This window comes from Vanessa atalanta, chromosome 22, assembly GCF_905147765.1.
Source record: "Vanessa atalanta chromosome 22, ilVanAtal1.2, whole genome shotgun sequence".
Classification (NCBI taxonomy): domain Eukaryota; kingdom Metazoa; phylum Arthropoda; class Insecta; order Lepidoptera; family Nymphalidae; genus Vanessa; species Vanessa atalanta.
In genome coordinates, this window is record NC_061892.1 from 4,282,100 (window position 1) to 4,307,367 (window position 25,268).

At 33.4% G+C, this 25,268-nt stretch overlaps 2 protein-coding genes across 6 annotated transcripts; both read right to left on the bottom strand.

Annotated features, from left to right (window-relative positions):
• Nucleotides 1-1,518: 1,518 nt before the first annotated feature.
• LOC125072818 (UDP-glucosyltransferase 2-like) lies at nucleotides 1,519-25,084 on the bottom strand. 5 transcript variants are annotated; one of them, XM_047683520.1, is made up of 5 exons: nucleotides 24,832-25,084; nucleotides 3,303-4,137; nucleotides 2,837-3,059; nucleotides 2,545-2,764; nucleotides 1,519-2,418 (listed from the first exon to the last, which is right to left on the bottom strand). In XM_047683520.1, the coding sequence occupies exons 2-5, from the start codon at nucleotides 4,122-4,124 to the stop codon at nucleotides 2,139-2,141; spliced, it is 1,545 nt and encodes a 514-aa protein (XP_047539476.1). In that variant the 5' UTR covers nucleotides 4,125-4,137; nucleotides 24,832-25,084; the 3' UTR covers nucleotides 1,519-2,138. The 5 variants fall into 5 exon arrangements, with proteins under 5 accessions (XP_047539476.1, XP_047539477.1, XP_047539473.1 ...); XM_047683521.1 differs by lacking the exon at nucleotides 24,832-25,084 and adding an exon at nucleotides 8,374-8,662 and having other exon boundaries at nucleotides 3,303-4,064; XM_047683517.1 differs by lacking the exon at nucleotides 24,832-25,084 and adding an exon at nucleotides 6,125-6,327.
• Nucleotides 11,153-17,525, bottom strand: LOC125072821 (UDP-glucosyltransferase 2-like). Its single transcript, XM_047683524.1, has 4 exons — nucleotides 15,088-17,525; nucleotides 14,447-14,669; nucleotides 14,155-14,374; nucleotides 11,153-11,757 (listed from the first exon to the last, which is right to left on the bottom strand). The coding sequence occupies exons 1-4, from the start codon at nucleotides 16,012-16,014 to the stop codon at nucleotides 11,754-11,756; spliced, it is 1,374 nt and encodes a 457-aa protein (XP_047539480.1). The 5' UTR covers nucleotides 16,015-17,525; the 3' UTR covers nucleotides 11,153-11,753.
• Nucleotides 25,085-25,268: the final 184 nt, after the last annotated feature.

Consider the following 25,268-nt stretch of genomic DNA (forward strand, 5'->3'; position numbering starts at 1 on the left):
AACAAACCAAGCAAACTACTTATTTACCAGCTTAAGTTGAGAAGCTATTTAACATATATACAGGATAGTAGGAAGCAAAAGGTAAAGAGGTGACATGAAATCTTGCAAAGTACTGCCATGTGTTTGTTCAACAATGAGACTTTTTAAACTAATTTGAAAATTTATAGTTCGGCCAGTGCCTCCTTAAGGATAAGAAACAAAGATTAACCCACCATGCGCCGCTATAGTAAGTATTCATCTATTAAAAAATATTTTTTCGTAATACAGATATCCTCGTTGGTCTAGTAGCTAGATATAAGGCCACAGATCCCGAGATTCTGGGTTCAAACCCTATGTCGTGCGGATAAAAGTTGTTAGTTTTTTCTATCGAAAACTTGTCAATAACAGCCTGGAGTCTGGCAGTTGAAAGTTTGTACACTCGCGTGCCTCAGAAAGTAAATAAAGTTGTTGGTCCTGAACTCATTCCAGTCGTTGGTACAGCGGGTTCATCATCATATTATCGTCTATCATTGAGATTGAGGGAATAGAGAGTGTACCTGTCTTCAAACTGAGCACACAATGTGAACTGTAATTTCTCTGCGTAGTTGGCTGCTCTCCCTTGAGATTTGCCGTGAACATAGTTGAAATCGATCAGGACCACATAATCATATCAGTGTCATCCCAATAACGTTTTCTTCTTAAACAAGACACATTCAAGTTATGGTGCTCAGTAAGACATGACACTGCTTTTTTTTGGTTGAGATCCTCGTCCTCTAGTCACTGAATCATGTCTCAGAAGTAATAACTTTAAATTGATTTGGGACAAAGTTATATTATAAGTATATTTTCTCGATTAGTATTGTCGAGAAGAATCCTCTCGAGAGTGTAGTACGTGGAGGATTTCTACAAATTGTTAAGGGTATCATTGATAGTGACTGGATAACATTTGCCCTGAATACAGAGTATTCTCTTGAGGTGTATTCGTTTCGCAAGTTCTCTGAATTAGACGTTGACACTAATGGGCTCGACAATCGATAAATTTTGGATTAATCCGTCATTTTTAGAGTTCATTCGTGGTTAAAAATATCTAACATCTAAACTATTCTAAAAATAATTCGCAATAGTTATGGCCGCCTAACGATATACGAAATCGCTGGTTTGATCCTGACGCCTTGAGCTATTGTCGTCCCTACTCCTAGTGCAAGCTTTAAGCTCAATTGCAAGGGTAAATATAAATATGAGTAATTCCCCAAAATGGTGCATTGTTTTTTTTTTATTTAAAAATATATAATAATATATGATTCTACTGGTCTCCAGTCAAATATACAGATATATATCTAAAGCGAAACTTCCATATTACTTGGATAACAAGTTTTTACATGATTCCTATAAAAAATTAATAGTAAAGAGAATTATAAATAAAGTAATAAAAAATACATTTTCTTGTTAATATAACATTAATTAAAAAACTCGTTATATTAACATGTTTTTACTGTTTTAACATATAAATTCAAATAAATAAACATTTTACTACTCCTGAATATAGGGAAATCAAATTTGAACAAATAAAATATACATCCATTTACTGACAACAAAGTTTTACAATTAAATTTTATTATTGCAGATAGTTTACAATGTTTGAATGTTGGTACACAATTTTTAGCGCAACAATCCGTCACTGTACTGCGTCTATTTATTACATGTACTAAATACAAACAAAAATCATAATAATTCTAAGCATCAAAGATATGCCCATCACTAAATTTTCCAAAAACTAAAAAAGGAACAACGAATTTAGACGAATAGATAATACAGCCAAAATCAGATTAACTTAGAGCTAGGGTGTTGAGTGTGTGTGTAACACGTATATTCTTCAAGTTTAAATACATAATCTAAAGTTTGTTCTTAATTCTAATATACTTTAATTTTGAGAGAACCTTACGTTTTATAAATATCGAACCAAAATTCGAAACATTGCATCAACATACATACATTTAATAACTTAAGCTAAAGATATATTTCCTTTATACAATAAAATTATAACAATAAATATTCTAGTTTCTTTGGTTTCTATTGGTAGCTGATGCTTATAAATATTTGGTCAATTTGTTACCTTATTTTTGTTGCATCATTCCATTGATCGATGATAATATAACATATTAATTCATTTTTCTTTTAATTCCAGTATATTTTAATTTTAATAGAGCTTTACGTATTATAAACATCAATATAAGCAATAATATAACAAAGGAACTTAAAAGGAATAGAACTAAATCCAAAGCATAATATTCAGTCCAATGTATGTGAGCTGCCGGAGAACGTAGATGTGTTGCGCCCTCATGTCGTAAGACGTACTCCGTCCACCACACAGCGCGTTCCAATGGTGAAAGTGGTTGATCTCGCATAATGTTTCTTAGTTTTACAACATTTTCACGAAAGCTAAAAATAAAACGATTTTATCAAACCAAAAAAAAAACGAAAAATATCAGATATAATAATCTATATAATATAATTTTAAAACAATCAAATTTATAATACTGAATAAAATCTGTTCATTAATCATACCTATTGTTTGTAATAATAGTATCTATGGCATATTTTAAGTTTTCCTCTGTGAGTGTTTTCATACTAAGTTTGATGCCTATATTATGTTTGACATAATGTTCGGAGTTAAACCATTGGTCACCAAGCATTGGTACACCGATAAGAGGTACTCCAGCTGTTAGGGCTTCGTCTGTCGATTGTAAACCTCCTTGTGTTATGAAGAGCTTAACTTTAGGATGTTCTAAAAATATTAACATTCAAATTAAAATTGTTATCATAACTTTATGTCAATAAAATAAAATATTAAACTTACTGAGTAAATCGGACTGCGGGAACCATTTAGAGATTCTTACGTTCTTAGAACTTCCTGGAATTTCATCTTTATCCCATTTCCATAAAACGTCGTAAGGCAGCTCGGAAAATACGTTAGTAAATATTTGCACCTTCTCTTTCGGTAACAATGAGGGCTTAACATTTGTACCAAAACTCATGTATATTACACCATTTTTTGAAGAGTCGAGATAAGATTTGAGATCCTGCAAAGCGATGGATAATTTACATCAAGTTCAAGTACGTTCATGTACGAATTCAAAAATATTCCGAGCATTTGAATAATAAATATATTAAAAACTCTATAGTTGTTATTAATTTAAAAAAAATGTAGGAGAAGTCAGGCATATATAAAAAAATGAATAAAGCGGACCAAGAAAACTTTTTAGATTAGGACGAGAAATTTAACTATAAAACGACATTAAGCTTATTGAAATTCTTAATTATACCTGTGGTAATTCTTTAGCAGCATTTTGGTGTAACCCTCCTAAATAAACTACATTAGGCGGTACAGGACGATTGAAATCCCATATCGGATGTACGTTTAGAAATAACATATGCACATTTTTTTTTAGTTCTCTAACACTTGGAATATTTGACCCAAATATTTTCTGCAACATTTTATCTTCAGATTCTACAAGCTGGGCATATGCATACTCTCCTTTAAAAAGAGTATATAATTCTTGAATTTTTTCCAACAATGTTAAATTATTGAGTCTTTGGCGGATTGCCATTGGATATAAAAGAGGATTCGTTGCAGCTCCTGATTTATCAAATGTTTCATAAATAGCACCAAATGAACTTATCTCAATAACGGGTACTTTATATAAATAAGTAAAACCTAGAGCTGGTCTGATACATGATTCTATAAAAAGTAAATCAAATTTATTTTTCTTATCATTTATAAGTTTCTGGACATCAGTCGTTTTCATTTGCTCTTCAAAAATTCGTACCAATAGTTCTAAAATAAAATTGACTTGCGCTTGAGCATTTTCTTCTCTCCCTTTATCCGCTTGTAAAAATGTTGTCCATATATTGTAAGATATATCATGAACATCTATTTCAGTTATGTTTTGAGGACTTTGTCCTTTTGGAAAAACAGGATCTGTTGTTATCACTGTCACATCATGCCCACGTCTTGCTAATTCATGCACTAAAGGACGAAACACTACTTGATGGCTGATAGACGGAGTTGGAAAAACTGCCAATATTTTCGCGCACTCACATTTCACTATTACAAATATGAATAAAACTGCTAATACGTTCGACATATTTGATTGATTTCTGTAAAATGTAAGATAAAATTATTTTATTGCTATATATAAACACTTCCTGTGCATGTTAATTATATGCAATAAATGTTGTGACACGAGACAATTATGGCGACCAATTACTTCAATGAAAATAACCTTTATTATTTGCTTTGATGTACTGCAACGACATCTTATCGAGAGTTACAATAAAGTGGATAGTATAAAGACCATTTTCATGATAACATACTTACAATAGCCAATGTTTATAGAAATTGTTTAATTCCTTTAATCTCAAACAATTATTCATACATAGGTGTATTTCACGCAATGAAGCATTTTTGTTTTAGGTTTAATAGTATAGTCCTATTGCTCTGAATTTTTAATTGAATATTGAAACGGATATATACACATAAGCGCGGTGACATACATAATCTCCGGCAGCTGTTACATGCTATCACACGTATCTTTTGGATTACAGCTTCCAGCCCTCCGACGTTTATCATATGCAAAAAAAGCAAACCCTGAGCTAGTTATTAACAATGGCCCAGAATACAAAGTATACTCTTGAGATAAAGCTAAGATCTCCTAATGAGACGTTAACACGTAGACTTGTCGCTTGATACAATCTGGATTAGTAGATCAAGTCGGTAGTTTAATTGTTACTTTAAAAAAATATATATTTCATAACACATACGAAAATAATTTTACTTTGTGGTAGGGCTTTATGCAAGCTTGACTAGGTAGGTATCACCCACTTATCAGATATTCTGCCACCAAACAGCAATACTTAGTATTTCGGTGTTCCGGTTTGAAGGGTAAGTGAGCCAGTGTACCTACAGGCACTAGAGACATGACATCTTAGCTCCAAAGGTTGGTGGCGCATTGGGGATGTAAGGAATGGTTAATATTTCTTAAAGCACCAATGCTTATGGGCGGTGATGACCACTTACCATCAGATGGGCCTACTTACATATACAATAAAATAAAAATAATTGAACACTTTGGGGTCAGTTTCAAGAAAGCGGCTTAGCTAGGTAAATATTTGTAATGAAGTCATATATATATATATATTTTTAATTAACAATGAATTGTCAACTTGACAATAAATAGTCAAGTTATATTTTGTAGATATATTAGCTTTACGATAGTACAGATTTTTTTGTTACATTGATTGAAAGTAAATCTTCTGAAATAATAGTAGTCATAATACTACCCATATATAACTGTCAGATATATTATGTATATATTAGTACATAATCTGTACTCCGTCACTGTATTTGATAGCTTCTTCTAGGTAAAATACTGTCTAGTGTAAAATTAGTACCATTCGTTATTGATAACTGTTTTAAAACGGCTTAGCAACGAAACATGGCTTTGTTTATATGAGTAAAATAATACTATAATACTCAACGACCAAACCAGGCTATTTCGCAGAGATTGCAAAGAGTGATAAAGAGAAACCGATACGCGGGTATCGTATCGGTATCGTATCGGAATCGTATCGGTATCGTATCGGTATCGTATCGGTATCGTATCGGTATCGTATCGGTATCGTATCGGTATCGTATCGGTATCGTATCGGTATCGTATCGGTATCGAAGACAGCGGTGATACTTTGACCCTGGGTGTACCGCCCTGGGAGCTCTAGGCAGAGGTGGCTATTCCTTTCAATATTGAATATTTTTAAATAATAAAATTGACAAAAAACAAAGACCCGCTGAGTTTCTTTCGTCGGTTCTACTCAGGGTATTTCCTATTCCTAACCGGTGGTAGTGTTTAATTTGACAACCATGGATAAGTGTAATGTTTCTATATTAAATAAATGAATTTAAGTTTGAGTTTGAGGTGCACTGAGTTCGAGTGGAAGTGCGATCGGGTGACAACTGTCCTGGGTAGGAAGAAATGTTGCGATTCAGGTCTCTTGTCAGACTTGACAGACGCAGGTTTGACGAGAACCTAGAGTCGCGGGTTACAGATAGAAGGTTGCAGACTGAACATTAGGTTAATTATACGCTTACCTTACATGAGTGCTTCGGAACGTATCTGGACGCGATAGCCAGATGTTGCGAACTTCACATTTGCGTTCAATTCTCCCAAACGTAAAACTTATACCACAATAAAAGTCCATCATATTAGAATGTCCATTTAATTATTTTTTGTTTTAATCTGAATATTATTTAATCTTGATAAAACTATACGTATTATAAACGTCAGTATTAACAATAAAATTATAAAAGCACCTAAAATAAATAGTACTAAATCCATAGCATAGTATTGGGTCCAATGCATGTGAGCTGCTGGAGAATGTAGGTGTGTGGCGCCCTTATGTCTTAAGACGTACTCCGTCCACCACACGGCGCGATCTAATGGTGATTGTGGTTGATCTCGCATGGTGTTTCTTAGTTTTACAACATTTTCACGAAAACTGAAAATAAAAGGATTCTATCAAAAAAAATATAACTAAAAATTATCAGATTTAATCATCTGTATAATAAGATTTTAAAATAATAAAATTTAATATGAATAGAAATCCGTTTATTATACATACATACCTATTATTTGTAATAATTGTTTCTATGGCATTCTTTAGTTTTTCCTCAGTAAGTGTTTCTATATCGAGTTTCATGCCTATATTATGCTTGACATAAAGTTCGACATTGAACCATTGGTCTCCAAGCATTGGTACACCGATAAGAGGTACTCCAGCTGTTAGCGCTTCGTCTGTCGATTGTAAACCTCCTTGTGTTATGAAGAGCTTAACTTTAGGATGTTCTGAAAATATTAACATTCAAATTAAAATTGTTATCATGACTTTATGTCAATAAAATAAAATATTAAACTTACTGAGCAAATCGGACTGCGGGAACCATTTAGAGATTCTTACGTTCTTAGAGCGTCCCGGAATTTCATCTTTATCCCATTTCCATAAAATGTCGTAAGGCAGCTCGGAAAATACATTTGTAAATACTTGCATCTTCTCTTCCGGTAATAATGAGGGTTTGACGTTTGTACCAAAGCTCATGTATATTACACCATTCTTGGAAGAGTCAAGATAAGATTTGAGATCCTAAAAAAATATACACGATGGTCTTTCTTTAGGCACCACATAAATTATATTAAATAAAAGTTAAAAATATATGAACTTATGAATGATAAGGAAGTACTAGATACCAGAAAATAAATTACTTATCGGCTAATAGCAGAAAACAAAGAAGAAAAAATATTTTCATGATATCGGTATAATTCATTATTCCTAAATTCTTTCTCGCGCAAATATTGTGTATAAAAACTAGTTGCAATTTGGGTTTTCGTTGTTATTAAAATATTTATATGTCGGAATACACAAAAGAAAAAAAAAACAAAAGTAAAAAAAAAGTCTATCGTAAAAGCTATAAAGATAAGATGAATTTAAATAAAAACAATGCAATATATGCCTAAACACGATAAGCTTACACTGAAAGTAAAATCAACTTTGCCATTAAAGTCATAAGTTCTTTAATTATACCTGTGGTAATTGTTTAGCAGGATTTTGGTGTAAGCCTCCTAAATAAACTACATTCGGTGGTACAGGACGATTGAAATCCCATATTGGATATACGTTTAAAAATAGCATTTGTATATTCTTTCTTAATTCTGTAATACTTGGAATGCTCGAACCAAATATTTTCTGTAACATTTTGTCTTCTGAACTTATAAGATCAGTATATATATATTGTCCCTTAAATTCTGTATATAATTCTTGAATTTTTTCCCACAACGTTAAATTATTAAGTCGTTGGCGAGTAGCTATAGGATATAAAAGAGGATTAGTTGCGGCTCCTGACTCATCGAAGGTTTCGTATATAGCACCGAGCGAACTTATTGCTATAACTGGCACTTTGTATAAATAAGTAAAACCTAGAGCTGGTCTCATACATGATTCTATAAAGAGTAAATCAAATTTATTTTTCTTATCATTAATAAGTTTCTGGACATCGGGTGTTTTCATTTGCACTTCGAAAACTTCGGCCATTAATTCAAAAATAAATCTAAGTTGGGCGTAAAAATTATCTCCGTTTCCTTTATCCGTCTTTAAGAAATTGGTCCACATGTTATAAGATATATCATGAACATCTATTTCAGTTAGGTTTTGAGGAGTTTTTCCTTTTGGAAAAGCTGGATCTGTTGTTATCACTGTCACATCGTGTCCACGTCTTGCTAATTCATGCACTAGGGGACGAAAAACTACTTGATGGCTGATAGACGGAGTTGGAAAAACTGCCAATATTTTCGCGCACTCGCATTTTGCAAATAAAAGAACTAGTAACACCGCCAGTACGTTTGACATATTTGATTTATTGCTGTGAACTAGTCGATAAAACAACTTTATAGCTATATAAACTTTTCTGTTTAGTGATAAGCAATACAAGCGGTGACATAAGATAATTATAATGACACATTAACTTTAATGAGTTACAGAAATTATGGCATTTTCGAAATGACCTTGCCTTGTCATGCTTGGATTGATGAAATATGCTTACACACATTCTGTTCAGAAACTTATTTGTTTTTATGGGTATAATAAACCACCATTAAGTAATTACGTATATAAATGTATACAATAACAGCAAATCAAAATATGCTGTATCATTTGTTTGTCCACTTTGTTGACCATACTATCTATACTATACTAACACCAACTATTAAATTCTTATTTTATTTTTATTTCATATTATATATATATATATATATACAATAAAAATAAAATAATCTACACATATAATAAAATCCTAACTGATCAAAATCTGTACATAGAAGATATTTGAGAAAACTACTGGGGGAGTTATTAACGCAATAGATCATAAAAATGTGGTTTTTAGAATTTTTGTCTATTTGTCTGTTTATCCGTTAGTTCGTTACTGCTAATCCCGGAAACGGCTTTACCGATTTGAATGCGGTTTTCACGAATATACTGTAGTTATCTCGGGGTAACTCGGGGGCGTCGTCAAGTTGATTTGGTTGAAACTTTTGTTAACTATACTCTGTAAAACGGTTATAATTGGCAGTTAATGTGAACACAAAGTTAATAAACTGCTAATTTCGATGTCCAATGTAAGTTGAGCTTCTAGCAATGTAGTCGAACATATGAACTAGGGTTTAACTTATACTGGTCCTTTCAGTCACGGCCTATCCAATATAAGCCGCGCCCGCGCTGTTGCTACCGCCTGGTGACGCTGTAGAGGCCATTAGGGCAACAGCATACTCAGATCGAAAAAAGCCGCGCTGCCCGTAGTATCGAATGATTGTAAGCGTGTGCACGCATATTACAATAATATTATTAAAAACCAATGTATTATGTCTACTTAATATATTTAATAACATAGGTTAATACGATCTTATCGTAAAAAAACGTTATAGGTACATACATATTACTTTGCATAGGTTAAACTTTTGTGACGTAGTTTGTTTGTTAATTTGGTTGCTGTGGGTTTTTATATTTTTTATATAAATAATACTGTCCATTATTGGAATAGATAACAAGACTTAATTAATAAATATTTTGTTTGTTAAAAGTCTTCGCTGACAATAATGAGTTTAGCCTTATATTAATTTGTTATTTTGTATTATATATTATTATTTTGTTTGTTCGAGCCGAGATGGCCCAGTGGTTAGAACGCGTGCATCTTAACCGATGATTTCGGGTTCAAACCCAGGCAGGCACCACTGAATTTTCATGTGCTTAATTTGTGTTTATAATTCATCTCGTGCTCGGCGCTGAAGGAAAACATCGCGAGGAAACCTGCATGTGTCTAATTTCAATGAAATTCTGCCACATGCTCCAAACCTTCTCCTCAAGGGAGAGGAGGCCTTTAGCCCAGCAGTGGGAAATTTACAGGGTGCTAATGCTAAAAAAAAATTTTGTTTGAGCAGTAGAATATATTATAAGTCAGGTTAGATTTATAATAAAAAATCTATATGTATGTATGTACATATATAACCTTGCTTGAGTATAAATATCGATCGTTGCCCCAGCTTGGAGCATGCCTACTGGTCATAGCATTTCTTATCTCGTTAAATGGCGTCGCTGCGTGATGCACACAATAGGCTTAACTCGAAATTAATCAATAACTTATTATAAAACTTAAATTTGAAACAAAAAACATCTCAATATTACTGTAGGTAAAGGAAACTTTCGTACTTCGCTACCATTATGCCATGTAAATATTTTGTTTTTATTTATTTTTTCAAATTCAAATTTAGAATCGTCCAAAAAGATTTACAAAGTAGTCTTTCATTTTAAAACTGACCAGGATTTTTTGAGCTTAAGAACTTTATACAAAATATCTCTAGACGGTGTTGATATATTATAGAATAGGTTAAACTTTAGTTTTTCAGTTAGTTTGGTTGCTATGTGTTACACTGACAATCTTTTATGTAAGTTTTATTTTCGTTAACTCGGATAGTTAAGTAGACTTACTTCATTATTATATTTTTTTTTTTTTAATCTGCACTTTCAATAATTAGTTTAGTCGATGAATTGGCTTTTTGAATTTTTACTTTGATTGTTAGAAACATGTGTGAACATTTAGTCTTCTTCTATATCTATCTATCGTAGGTGATCGAAAACTGTACATGGAAGATATTTGTGAATAAATAAATCCCCGCCACAAAAAATAAACTCTAAAAATTAAGCGTCGTCGTCGCGTCGGGGGACATTACGTATAATATCCTGTAACATACATTATGCAGTAAGACGGATACTTATTGGGAACTACAATACCATGACAGATTCAAAGATATACAGATATGTCAACTATATAATACTCCCACTTTTGAGGCCTAAAATTACGCGAACGGAGTCGCGGTCACCAGCTAGTGATGAATAAAGATGACATATGAATGAAAATGACAAAACATCTTATTAACAAGAATATTTTTTTAATTTATGTTAACAGCATCCACGGGCTCACAGTTGCCCGTTCCTTTTTTACATTCTACTTTAATACATTTTGGCGTTTCATATTTTATATTTTTACTTAACATCAGCAGATCTGCTCTGTACTTCAAGGCAGTCATCTTGGAAGACGTGGCCCACACTTTCACATTTCATCTCTTAAAGTATTAAAGACCCAATGGAATAGGTTTTCTATGTAAAATACTTCAAGGATCTAACAATTTTTCCACGGGAATCTTTACCGCCAGGAAGCCATAAGGAAGTTACTATATAGCCGTCTTCTCTGCGTGAGTGTCCCGGTGTTTTATTGCAATATTTTTAACGATACATAAATAAATATGGCAAATATATTTAGTTTTCTTATGAGAAATCTTTAGTCTTTATTGTGAAAAAACTCTATTGCTATAATATCTAAATAATTAAATAAAGATAAAACAAAATGTAGCTTCAGTAATGCTACTGAGTAAACTTAGATTTGTACCTTGTATTAGATTTGTTTCGTGATCTGCGTTTTATCCTTTTCTAGCTGAAGTAGTAGTAGATTGCTCTTCCATTAGATTATAATTGTAAGGCTTTATAGTGGGCATGTGTGTTTTCATAATTATAATATCACTTCCAGGAAAATCTTTGAAATTGTCAACTGTAGCGATTACGGTGACAAATACTTCATTTGTGTATTTATTTATTTGAAAAGTATGTTTTGAATTCGTGTTTTACCTAAAACATAAATACACTCTTGTTTGGCATGATTTTACGGAAATGTTTTTTTTACCTGTTTTTTTACCTAAAACCAAAATGTACTAAACATATAAATATAGTGAGAGATTTATTTCGGAGCCAAGTTTTCACGAAAGGGATATGAAATATTGTTTTAATATCATCATTACATTGTATAACACAAAGTCGCTTACCGCTTTCCGTCCCTATGTATGCTTAGGTCTTTAAATTTACACCATGGATTATGATGCGGTTTTTATAATACATTATGAGATGATTCAAGAGAAAAGATTATATGTATAATGCACATGCATAATATAGTAGTGAAACACTGATAATTTTAGAGGTTTCTGAAGTGATGTCGTAAATAAACACGTTTTTGCGCTTACATTGCAAACGCTGGAACCCTACGAGATAGATCAAAATAATGTCCTACTGTATTGCGCACCTTCAAAATGTATTCAAAAATTCCGCAATGGTACATGTCTATCTCTTCGGGATAACCCACAATAACCATTTTTATCCTTTACTTTTTACGAGAAATATTAACGGCTTATTTTCGAAGCGATTTTAAGCAATACAGCATTAATTCTTATCCAATAAAGTACCTAAAATACGTTGTAAATTTAATATAGATCAATATGGTCCTTTAGAGCATGTAATTTAAACCAGTTCTTTTACTTGAACTTGGCTTGACACGCTACCGCGTCTAGATTAATATTTTCGAAGATATTACAGATTTAAAACGCAGGGACATAGCGGTTTGTATTGTCTAATGGTATAATATATAACAAAGGGAATATCTATGAGAAACTGATATAAATATGACTATGTCACTGCACTGTACTATATTACTATTTTATGTAGAAAACAGGGATCGTGGTATATGTAAATGTCTATGACTGAGTGAGATACCACTGGTAAGAAGATAAGATGTCGAGTGACGGCACGTTGACTACTTTCAATGCGTTATATAAACAGCACTACTTAGTATTTCTGTGTTCCGGTTTGAAAGGTGAGTAAGCCAGCTCAACTACAGGCACAATGGACATTACATCTTAGCTCCACAGGTTGGTGGCGCATTAGCGATGTAAAGAATGGTTAATTTAATTGGTAATGGTTAAGAAAAGTTTTTTATTTTAATTGTATATGGACAAATGTCCATATACAATTAAAATATAAAAAAAATATATAATTTACTTCCCAGCGAGCGCTGACCCAGTGACTTTGACTAGAAAAAGTCATAAATACTCTAGTCACTCCATTTGATAGCTTCTGATAGTTAAAATACAGTCTATTATTTAATAAAAAAATTTAATTATACCATCCATTAGTTGTTGATTGTTTTAAAATAGCTTGGGGAATCGAATGAATCTTGATATTTTTTTTATATGATTTAAATAATACTACGTCGACATTTTTTGTGTTAATGTTTTTGGTGGACTTAATATTAAACACTGATGACGCTCACCGCTCGAAACAAGGCTATTTTGCAGAGATTACTAAGAGTGATATAGAGAACAATGACACGCAGATATCGTACATTGCCGTGAACGGCGGTGACATTTTAACCCTGGGCGTACTGCCCTGGGAGCTCTAGGCAGAAGTGCACTGGTCTCGAGTGGAAGTGAGGTTGAAAAACGACTGTCCTCGGTAGGAGAAGGCGTTGAGAATCACTCTCGCCAAACGAGCCCTGATTCGCAGGTTGGACGAGGCAGTTTGACCTTTGGGACTAAGCAGGCATGTCGACAGTGGAGACAATCTCCACTTGAGTCGCTGGGTATTGGGTAATAGTAGCAGACAGATCATAAGGCTAACTCAAGCGTTTACCTCAAATGAGTGCTTTGGAATGTATCTGCACTACATGGATAGCTAAGCGTTGAGATCCTACCACGTGGAGCGCATTGTTGAATGTCTTTTTACGGTTTTTACTTTACTTTTTTTTTTATATTTGCGTGGAATTCTCCCAAACATGAAAGTTATAGCAAAATAATAGTCCATAATATTGGAAGATACATTTAATGAATTTTTGTCTTAATCAGAATATACATTAATCTTGATAAAACTATACGTATTACAAACGTCAATATTAACAATAAAGTTATAAAAGCCACTAAAATAAATAATACTAAATCCATAGCATAGTATTGGGTCCAATGTATGTGAGCTGCCGGTGGATGAAGATGTGAGGCGCCCTTATGTCTTAAGACGTACTCCGTCCACCACACAGCACGTTCTAATGGAGATAGTGGTTGATCTCGGATGGTGTTTCCTAGTTTAACAACATTTTCACGAAAGCTAAAATAAAACCATTTTATTAAAAAAAATATCTATATAATATGATTTTAAAATAATAAAATTTAGAATACTGTATAAAAATCTGTTTATGATACATACCTATTATTTGTAATAATAGTTTCTATGGCTTCCTTTAGTTCTGCCTCAGTGAGTGTTTCAATATTAAGTTTGATGCCTATATTATGTTTGACATAATGTTCGGAGTTAAACCATTGGTCTCCAAGCATTGGTACACCGATAAGAGGTACTCCAGCTGTTAGGGCTTCGTCTGTCGATTGTAAACCTCCTTGAGTTATAAATAGCTTCAGGTTAGGATGTTCTGAAAATATCAACGTTTATACTTCTATTCTTGCCATAACTTTATGTTAATAAAATAAAATATTGAACTTACTCAGTAAATCGGACTGCGGGAACCATTTCGAAATTCTTACGTTCTTAGAACGTCCTGGAATTTCATCTTTATCCCATTTCCATAAAACGTCGTAAGGCAGATCGGAAAATACGTTAGTAAATATTTGCACCTTCTCTTTCGGTAATAATGAGGGTTTGACGTTTGTACCGAAGCTCATGTATATTACACCATTTTTTGAGGAGTCAAGAAAAGATTTGAGTTCCTACAAAAAAAATGTTCTTTAGGCATCACACAAGTTATAAATGTAAGAAATTGAAAAAAATATATATGAACATATGAATAACAAATTAGTACCTTAATACATTGAAGGCGTTGTTAGTTGCAATGATTATTATTTATCATTTAAGTATAGGAACTTAGTCTAGCATAATATTATCTCATTTACCAATGGAAGTAAACTTAATTCTTCCTGGGTCAAATATTGTGTATCATCAAACTAGTTGCGATTTGGGTATTTTATTTAATTAAAATATCAAGATGTCAAAAAGTGAAAATGAACTATGAAGATAAGATGATGATGATGATGATGATTCAAATAAAAATAATGTAATCAATGCCGAAAGAACTTGCGCAGAAAGTAAAAGCATTTGCCATAAAAGGAATTAAGTATTTTGTCATACCTGTGGTAATTGTCTAGCAGGATTTTGATGTAAGCCACCTAAATAAACTACATTCGGTGGTACAGGACGATTGAAATCCCATATCCGATGTACATTTAAAAATAGCATTTGTATATTCTTTCTTAATTCTGTAATACTTGGAATGCTTGAACCAAATATATTCTGTAACATTTTATCTTCTGAATGTGTAAGATCAGCATATACATATTTTCCCTTAAATTCTGCATATAATTCTTGACTTTTTTCCCACAATGTTAAATTTATAATTCGTTGGCAAAATGTTCCAGGATATAAGAGAGGATTGGTTACAGCTCCTGTCTCATCGAAAGTTTCGTATATAGCACCGAATGAACTTATAGCTATAACTGGTATTTTGTATAAGTAAGTAAAACCTAGAGCTGGTCTCATACATGATTCTATAAATAGTAAATCAAATTTATTCTTCTTATCATTAATAAGTTTCTGGACATCGGCTGTTTTCATTTGCTCTTCGAAAACTTCGGCCATTAATTCAAAAATAAATCTAAGTTGGGCGTAAAAATTATCTCCGTTTCCTTTATCCGTTTTTAAGAAATTGGTCCACATGTTATAAGATATATCATGAACATCTATTTCAGTCAGGTTTTGAGGAGTTTTTCCTTTTGGAAAAGCTGGATCTGTTGTTATCACTGTCACATCATGTCCACGTCTTGCTAATTCATGCACTAAGGGACGAAACACCACTTGATGGCTGATAGACGGACTTGGAAAAACTGCCAATATTTTCGCGCACTCACATTTTGCAATTACAAGAAAGAGTAACACCGCCAGTACGTTTGTCATATTTGATTTATTGCTGTGAACTAGTGGATAAAACAGCTTTATAGCTATAAAAAACTTTTTCTGTTTAGTGATAAGCATTGACATAAGATAATTCTGAAGACACATTCACTTTAATGATTTACAGAAATTATGGCAGTTTCGAAATGACCTTTTTTTGTCATGCTTGTATTGATGAAATGTGCTTACACACATTCTGTTCAGAATCTTATTTGTTTTTGGGTATAATAAACCAACATTAAGTCATTTCATATATAATTGTATACAATAACTGCAAATCAAAATATGCTTTGTCATTACTGTGTCCACGTGTTGACCATATTATCTATACTATATCAACAACACCTTTTAAATCATTATCAATGAAGATGACAAAGCAAACTTATTAACAAGTATATGGATATTAAAACTATTTACGCATTCTATTATTTAAAGTATTTATGTCGTAGTATAAAAACTGCCTATAGATGCTAACTGCTGGGCAAAAAACATTACGCTTAAATTACATGCATTACGTTCTTACCGCCAGCTTTTACCACTTTGCCACAAAGGTTTGAGGATACACATTATATCTTAAAATTGAAACACATTTATACTTTGTAACTTTCCGAATTTGACCCATAAATTGTTTAAAATTCTGATAATTTCAGCTCCTAACGTATTAAGGATCCTATGGAAAGTTTTTCTATGTAAAATACTTCAAGGATCTAACAATTTTTCCTCGCGAATCTTAACCACCAAGAAGTCGTAAGGAAGTTACAATATAGCCGTCTTCCCTGCGTGAATATGCCGGTGCTTTATTGCAATATTTTTAACGATACATAAATAAATATGAAAATTATCTTTATTTATTCACTATGAGAAATCTCTATAGCTTTTATATCTTATGAATTCAATAAAGACGTATTAAAATTATTAAATTCAATAATAGATTTTTTTATTAATTCTAAATCTATAAATATGTAGGTTTTCTGACAAAAACTTAAATTCAGTAGCATGCTGAAGGTAAAAATCAAACTTTCGTTCTACGTTTGTCTTTTTCTAGTGGTAGTAGAGTGCTATTCTATTAGATTTTGAGAGTAAGGCAATCTATTGTTCTCAATGGCATGTAAGTTTTCATAATTATAATATCACTTGTACTTATATTAAGTGAAATTGTCAGCTGAAGCGATAACGGAGACGAATACTTCATTTGTTTATTTATTTATTAAAAGGTAATTATTTCCTTAATGTAGTGTATTATTACTATGTGAAATAGTAAGTGTACCTAAACATACATATTATAAACTCATAAAAAATCGACTTTGTAACACACAATTCTTTGGAGTGATCACACGGATAAGTGAGCGGTTTTTTTATCTGAAATCAAAATGTAAATTGAAAAAATATTTCGATCCTACATGTTGATATTTTATTATGTTATACATATATGTATATATATATACATATATATTGGGGGATTGATTTCGGAGCCAGTTTTTACGGCGATATCTAAGCAAAACTGTTATGGATATGGAGGTATTTGTAAAGCTGTATATGAGCGATACTACTAGTAAGAAAGGTAAGCTGTCGATTTCATTAATTTGAATTCCGCGCATCAACCGTCATCGACCACGCAGTGACATGACAACTAAATTTTATTAGCCATGAAAAATATTATCAATCTCGTGATTGTGAAAAGTAAAGTATAAAGTATCTTGTGATTTAGAAACAGACATTGTTAATAAATAAACATTAATGTCGTTTCTCTTTTTACAGGTGTGTAAATATTATTTTTGTAAAATGCGAAGATAAATACAAACTTTTATTTTATGCTTTCTTATTGTAAAATTAAACAAATAAATCTCTTTTTACAGAGAAAATTGATTGTGTTTCATTAACTGTGTCGTCCTAATAAAAAGAATACTAGAAAAAAACTTATTTATATTTATATATATATATATCTTTTACTAAAACGCGACATTGACATACGGAAAAGAAAGTGTACGGCGTTCAATTTGGTGTTCAGCCCCAACCAGACAAGGCAGCTAAAGAGGTTTTCATTCAGCTTAATCTATCCAACGAAATAAGTTTGGTGAATTCAAACCACACCTATGAAAATGTTTCTTATGTTGTATATATCAAAATATAGTAGACGGATAATTATCAATAGTGTAAGATAAGAAAATAAAAACAATATTGCTTTTTTATTAATTGGGTTTTTTTTTTCATTCTCTTTCAATACTCCAATCATCGCAGCTGAGCTAACAAGATTGACGTAAAACTTTTTGATTGACTAATTTTTCGTAAAACTATTTACAATTTGTATAAAATGTGCAAGAAAAAGAACATACATTTATATATCTGTGTAACCTATATTCAGATGAAGCAATAATTCTAAATAATAACTGGTAGCCACAATATGGAACATCAAAGGTCATTCATTGTAAACACAATAATAGTTATTTACTGTAGATAAATTCTTGAGATAAGATCGCGTGGCTAAAATATTGAAACGTTTAATGTTGAGTGAACGTTGAATGATATGATTTAATTACTGTTAGCGTCTCAACAAGTCCCCGGTCCATATATCTGACACAATAATTAAATAATAAGCGTGATCATATATGGTACACAGATCAGGGGACGGATTAATCACAAGGGTTGTTTATTTGCTAAGGCGTTTTATTAACGTAACTCGTTTATGTATGTTCATTTTTCACGACGTCCGTTCGTGTGATTTCGACCTTACGATCAACATTAAAGATACGCGTGACTTTATCTACTTCAACACTTATCTGCTAAATATATTGATTTATAAAAAATCACTCTCGTCAACCATATACAGTCCATCAATTTTTTTTAATTATTCATTTGAACATGTATAAGGTAAAGCAATTCTTCGAAGAAATATATATTTTTATATAAAAAAAAAATTAAGTCGCAGTAAACTAGATATAGATTTAAAATTGTAAAATGTGATTCATAAGTACTTGCAGAGCTTACTTTGAATAAAGTATGCTTTTGACCTTGAGACGCGAAACAATTACAGATGTTTGAATATTGAATAATATATAATTATAAGGTAATTGTAAAATCAGCTGACAACCTGCTGGTATTAATAAAGCGTAAACTGTAGTACGTACTCAAAGATATGAGATATTTGGAGAATATATTATTTCGATTTTAAGGTGCGCGTCAATTAATCGATCTGTTTATCATTTCATTCTTTGTAACATATTAAGACAATCAATATGGATTTCCAGCATGCCTGGTGTATGCGAGTCCTGAGACATTTCAGATTTAATAGTCCCGCGTCCCGGGAATTCCCGATCGAGACATGCTCGTTAAATTCGTACCATAACATTATAGTTAGAGGATCTTATAACAGAATAAATATATTAAAGATTAAATAAGGTTAACAATGTTAGAATTAGATATTGTCTTTAAAATGCTAATGCTACTGATCATAGAAAGAGCATAGAAAGTCTTCTAATTCCTGGGACCGCAACTGTGGAAATGTCGAGATTTCCAAACCTTTAGTTTTAACGGACATGACACTAAAACCCAATGAAGAAAGGGCTGTTATAAGTTTAACGTGTGGGTTTTTGTATCTGTTTATCAAATGGATCGATATGTTGCAGTTGGCAATGGTTCTTACTTAAAAAAGGGTATACTAACTCTCACATGGCCGGTTGAATTAAAACTCGGTGTACTGTTATATCGGTAATGTTTTCAGGACTTTTGTTGAGCCAATGCTGCAGCATCCAGAAGTCTGCGAGCATCCATCCAACATGAGAGGTAGCCAATTTGATGCGTTACATTACTTAATAACATTAATATATTGTTATATCTTTTTCTTGCATTTTTTTTTATTATATTTATGTATTTGACCTGTAAACCGTGATGGGAAGCGGCATGACGCTCGCCTTTACCGTCGGGACTCCTACCGCATTTTATTGTTGTGTTAGTGTACGTCCATATTATGAGCCTAGCGCGGTAGTATCAAACATATGAAACGCGCCTTTGCGTCCATATTGTAATGACTAAGGCGGAAGCGGAGACAAAAGCGCGTAGTTATCAAAAGCTTCTGTCCGCGCGTTCTGACCGAGCGACCCTATGCGCGGGTGGCAGGGTTAACAAACCTTGTTATCAGGTCTTGTTGCTCGGCGTATGCGCGTCTATGTGCGTCCATACTGAATGTTTGATACTTCGCGCCCGTCGTTGCAACCGCGCTAGGCTTGCAGTGTGGACGCACACTTAGTATTTGTCTGTCGTAAAATGGCGGTAAATACTGAATTGTTTATAACTGCGATTAAATCTTAACCACATGTATGGCAAAGCAAACACCTACACCACAGTAATCGCACAATAACTATCTCTCGTGTTCAACACCTCCCATCTCACGATTGGATTGTCTAGTAAAAATAGCAAATCCTCGTCTATTATATACATTATAGTTTGCAACACTCATATGAGTGTTGCAAACTATAATGTATATAATGTATATAATATATGTATATACATACGTCGAACCGCTACAAGAGCTCGAGCGTCACTGTGGCCGCCGCACGCTCCCGCTCGCCGCGCCCGCCTCAGGCTCCCGTCAAGGCGCATTCAGTGTGGATGTACACTTATTGTTTTGTATATGTACATATACAATAATGTTGTTTTAATGTTCTATTTATTATTATAATCATGCAAAAATTTAAATAATTGTTTTATTAACAAAATATTTTTTTCTTTTGAATGAAATTGAATCCATTATTATTTTGTCATGATTTTTTAAATATACTTATATAATTTTAATTGAAATAATAATATTTAGTACTGCTTTGACTTTTAAATACGTTTTTTTTTTTTTAAACTAAAATAACATGTATGAAGTATGATTATTGATTCGTTTATCGACACCGTGTTGTGGCACTCCCGTCTCTTCCGTCTCGTGGCGTGGTGAAGCGAGCTGGTACTGCCTGGCACGGAGAAGCGCGGGATTTTTAACTGGAGAGAAAAAGATGGAGGACAAACTAGGAAGGACGGATATTTGCTGACTTTGCTGTTAAAGTTATAAGTAATATATGTATCGAGTTGTTTTAATATAATGGAAGTTAAGGTAACGTGAGTTGTTATATTATAATTTTATTTTATAAAAATTATATAAATTGCAGTTCATGTAGTATCAACAATAGGCGAATGACGCAAGTCATTCAACATGCCATTATTGACAGTTTCATTATATAAAGGCCTTGTGTCAATTTACATTTAAATACTAAAGAATATTATAAATACGGAAGTGAATTTGTTTGTTTTATACGTTGCACGTCTTAACTACTGAATGATTATCATGAAATTTGGAATTCACGTACAGAATAGGATATACATACCCTAACACTATACTTTTGTAAGTCGTATTGCCACACTGCATACCTTCGAATTGCGGCCGAATGGGCCGGCACGCCCGGGGAAGTATCACTCTCTCATAAGGGGACTCAACTCCAACTTGAACGTCGTTTACTTTCACCTTGAGACGGTAAAGCCGGCATTGCTCTTTCTTATCGAGACCCGGATCTCTCCTGCCGATACGACTTTTCTTTCTTACCCCGGGTACAAATTGGAACATTCCTTTGTACCACGATCTGGGGTGTGCGTTTACGTCAGAAATGATATCTGCTCTCGACTCCTCGGCAGTAATGAAAGGTAGGACCTATCGATTATCTGGATGCGTGTAGACTGCGACGACCATCCGCGAATCTACGCGTGCCTTTATAGGTCCCATAGCGGTAATGCCGAAACCGATCGACTGGTTGAGCACGTCCAAATGGATACAGATTCTATGCTGCAGCAGAGCCCATCCGTAGAGATCGTAATTCTTGAGGTTTTTAAATCCCACCATACCGAATATCTTGGATCACGCACTACCTATCATGCGGGTAGATATGTACCCGACTTCACTTTAGCATATGATTTGACACAACTGGTCACCTCGCCAACGCGAATATATATGGTATATGATCCTCCACGTCCAGACGTGGAGGATCATACACCTTCCCTGTAGAACCTTCTGTTGACTTCCCATCCGGACAACAGGTTATCGTCGATCCCCCCTCCCCTCTGGGCTCGTCGGACCAATGTCTCGTTCGGAGTACAGTGCCGGTACTCACGACCTCTTTTCGTGGGCTGCTGCCGCGTATGGTATTACAGGTTAGCAGATTGGAATGGGATGCGGTCCTTCTTTGCATCTTACCCATTTGTTGTTGGGTTGTGGGCGGGTTTGTTTCTCGCCGGATGATCCAAGCGCTGTTGCTGACTCTGTTGTCGATGTGGTGCTTTAGGGTATGGAATTGTTCATTCCATATTCTGTGGTGCCCATTGGTGGCAAGTCTGATCTGGTTTGGTGGTTTCTGCAAAACGACCTCACGCCGAAAATGGGAACGTTACCATGACTGGGCTAACGCATCAGCGTCTCTTGATGTAAAGACCAGCGCATTCAAAAAGGAATATAACTCTGCCTCTAGGTCCTTCAAAAAACGTGATTGTTAAAGCGAAGACGGAGTACATTGGCAGAATTGGCGAGAGACTGGTGCGCTTCCCTTCAGGAATACGTGCGTTCTGATCTCTCGCTAAGGCTGTCTTAGGGAATTTCTGTCAACCTTCCTTTCCATCTCTGCACAAGGACGGTGAGACACTGGCCCATGCCAAGGAGAAAGCTGATCTCTTAGGCTCGCTTTTCGCGTCGAATTTGACTCTGGATGACCGAGGAAAGTCACCACCAATAATTCCGCGGTGTAATACCACGATGCCGGAGGTTAAATTCCGCCAAAGTGCAGTTCGTAAAGCACTTCTTCCCTTGGACATTCATAAGTCGAGTGGACCCGACGGCATCTCTCCAATCGTGTTACGGACATGTACTCCCGAGTTGACACCGGTCTTAACGTATCTTTTCCGCAATTTCTTTTTGAAGCTTGAGCATACACCTTCCTTAAAGGCCGACAACGCACCTGCTAGGCCCCCGGTGTTGCAGATGTCCATGGGCCGTGGAAGTCACTTTCTATCACGTGAGACTCCTGCTCGTGTGCCACCTATGCCATAAAAAAAATACACGCAACAACAAAAAGCCTTTCCCTTACACGCAAGCGAAGCCTTTGGAGGTAACTGGTAATGTTATATCCATGTTACCGAGTGGACTCTTTCAACAATCCTGATCCCTCCCTGATCATTTCTTTTGGACATCGGGTAATAACAAAACAATTTTTTAAATTTTCAAATACAATGTTAAAACAGACGTAGTAGTGTGAATCCAAATTAAATTTCGAAAATTCGCTCGTTTGAACAAAACACACTCTTCAACCAGTTACGAATGTAGGCTATATAATAATATTAGTATCGTATATGTTAATAACAGTTAGTTAGATAGTTAGAAGTTCTAAAGTCATTTTTTTCGAAGGAGATTTTTATCAAAAAGAAAAGTTATCAATTTACTCCACAATTGATAATTGACAAAAAAATAAACCCCTGTTAATATGGATGTATATATCAAAGAAATTTCATTCTAATCAGATGTCCAATGAAATATTCTTTTTTATTTTCAAGAATGCATAATAATTGTCTTTTTTATTTATACAGTGTTCATAGTTTTCAATTTAGGTAAGTTTCAGAAAATAAATATTTTATTGTATGCAACAAAGAAAAATATATAACATCTAAAAAGGTTTTATTTCTATACTATTGTATAGAAATCACTGAATCGTTATATTATATAATTATAGTACCCAGTTGTTAAATATAAACAATCTGATATTTATTTTAATTAATAATTAATAAATAGATGTTTACAAATAAAACCGACTATAAAACTCGTGTTCTATCGTTAAGACTCTGGAAATAACTAGTTACATCTACACTAGCGACTCGCCCCGGCTTCACACGTTTATTAATATAGAAAAGATAAACAAATATTTTTTTTTGTTTGTTTGTATTTATAACTTATATATGACGAATTAATTAACTATAAGTTCTTTTTTATGGCATAATAGTAAGTATGTAGACGGCAAATGGACCACCTAACGGTAAGTGGTCCCGTCTGACCATAGACATGACGCCGTATAAAATTTTAACCATTTCTTACATAACCAATACGCCACGATTGGTTTACTCAGCCTTTAAGCCGAAACACAACAATACTAAGTATTATTACCAGGAAATAATACTATATGTGGGTGGTATCTACATAGACGCTTGCACAAAGACCTACCACCAAGTAGTTTGACCAATTATAATTACCATATGTAGATGCGTTTTTGGTGGTAAAGGTTTTATAGTATCCACTTTATTGTAACTTACCACTAAATGGCACTGGATGTTAAAGCGACCATTACAATATAACTAGTATTCGCTCAGTGGTCGATTTTCTACCATAATAACTATTTGCTAATTTGAAAATATTTACATAATTGAATATTTGATCTTAAACTTTCCATAATTTGTTTATTTCTAATACTTAAGCCTGAAAATTGCGAACCAAAAAAAAATACAAATCTTTCGGCAAACGCCGAAGATAGGGTTACTAAATACTTCTGCCTTTGTCTATTTAATTTAGACGCATATATAGGTACATACACAGAGAGGACAATATATAACGAGTTTTACAAGTATCATATTATATAAAAACTTAAGTTATATATTTTCATTTACTGTCCCCGTAAGCTATTCTTTAACGTTACAAAATAATATAAAGTTTATCAAGTATTAAAATTGTACATAGTCACATTTTTTTTAATATCATCATTAAACATTATAAAAAAGACCTCGTTTGAAATTAACACAAATTTTAGTGCTTATAATCGCAATTGACACTTATTTTCATATAAATATAAAAAAAAAAAAAACTAAATATCCATTTAAACAAATTAGGTCCTTAATGCATTTATAGCACGTGCAAACACTTACCTACAAGATAAAGTGATGTGCTGTTCTAGTTGCTATCGTGCATCGATCACTCAGTAAACATATCAATGTAATAGTTGCATTTAGATAAAATAAACTCGTTGTTATTATCACACGACTCCTCAGTCACGTGATTGCGAATTTGCTTGTTTTATTCGACTCCTCGTTTAATGATCGGAGCGCTAACATCGTCCGTGTAATATATACGACTGTTGATACACACAACTGTATCTAGGGAAGACAGTGACGATCGTATCGGGAACGCTGCTTTAAAACTGCTCGTACAATCACTCTTGACAAAATCTAATTGGATTATATCCAAAACTGTCTTATATGAATTAATAGCAACTAAAATTAGAGGCAGAGAATTAATTATTTGATTGCCAATTTAGTGACGTGAAAGCGAAAAAGCATATGTACATATATGTTTGTTTTATATC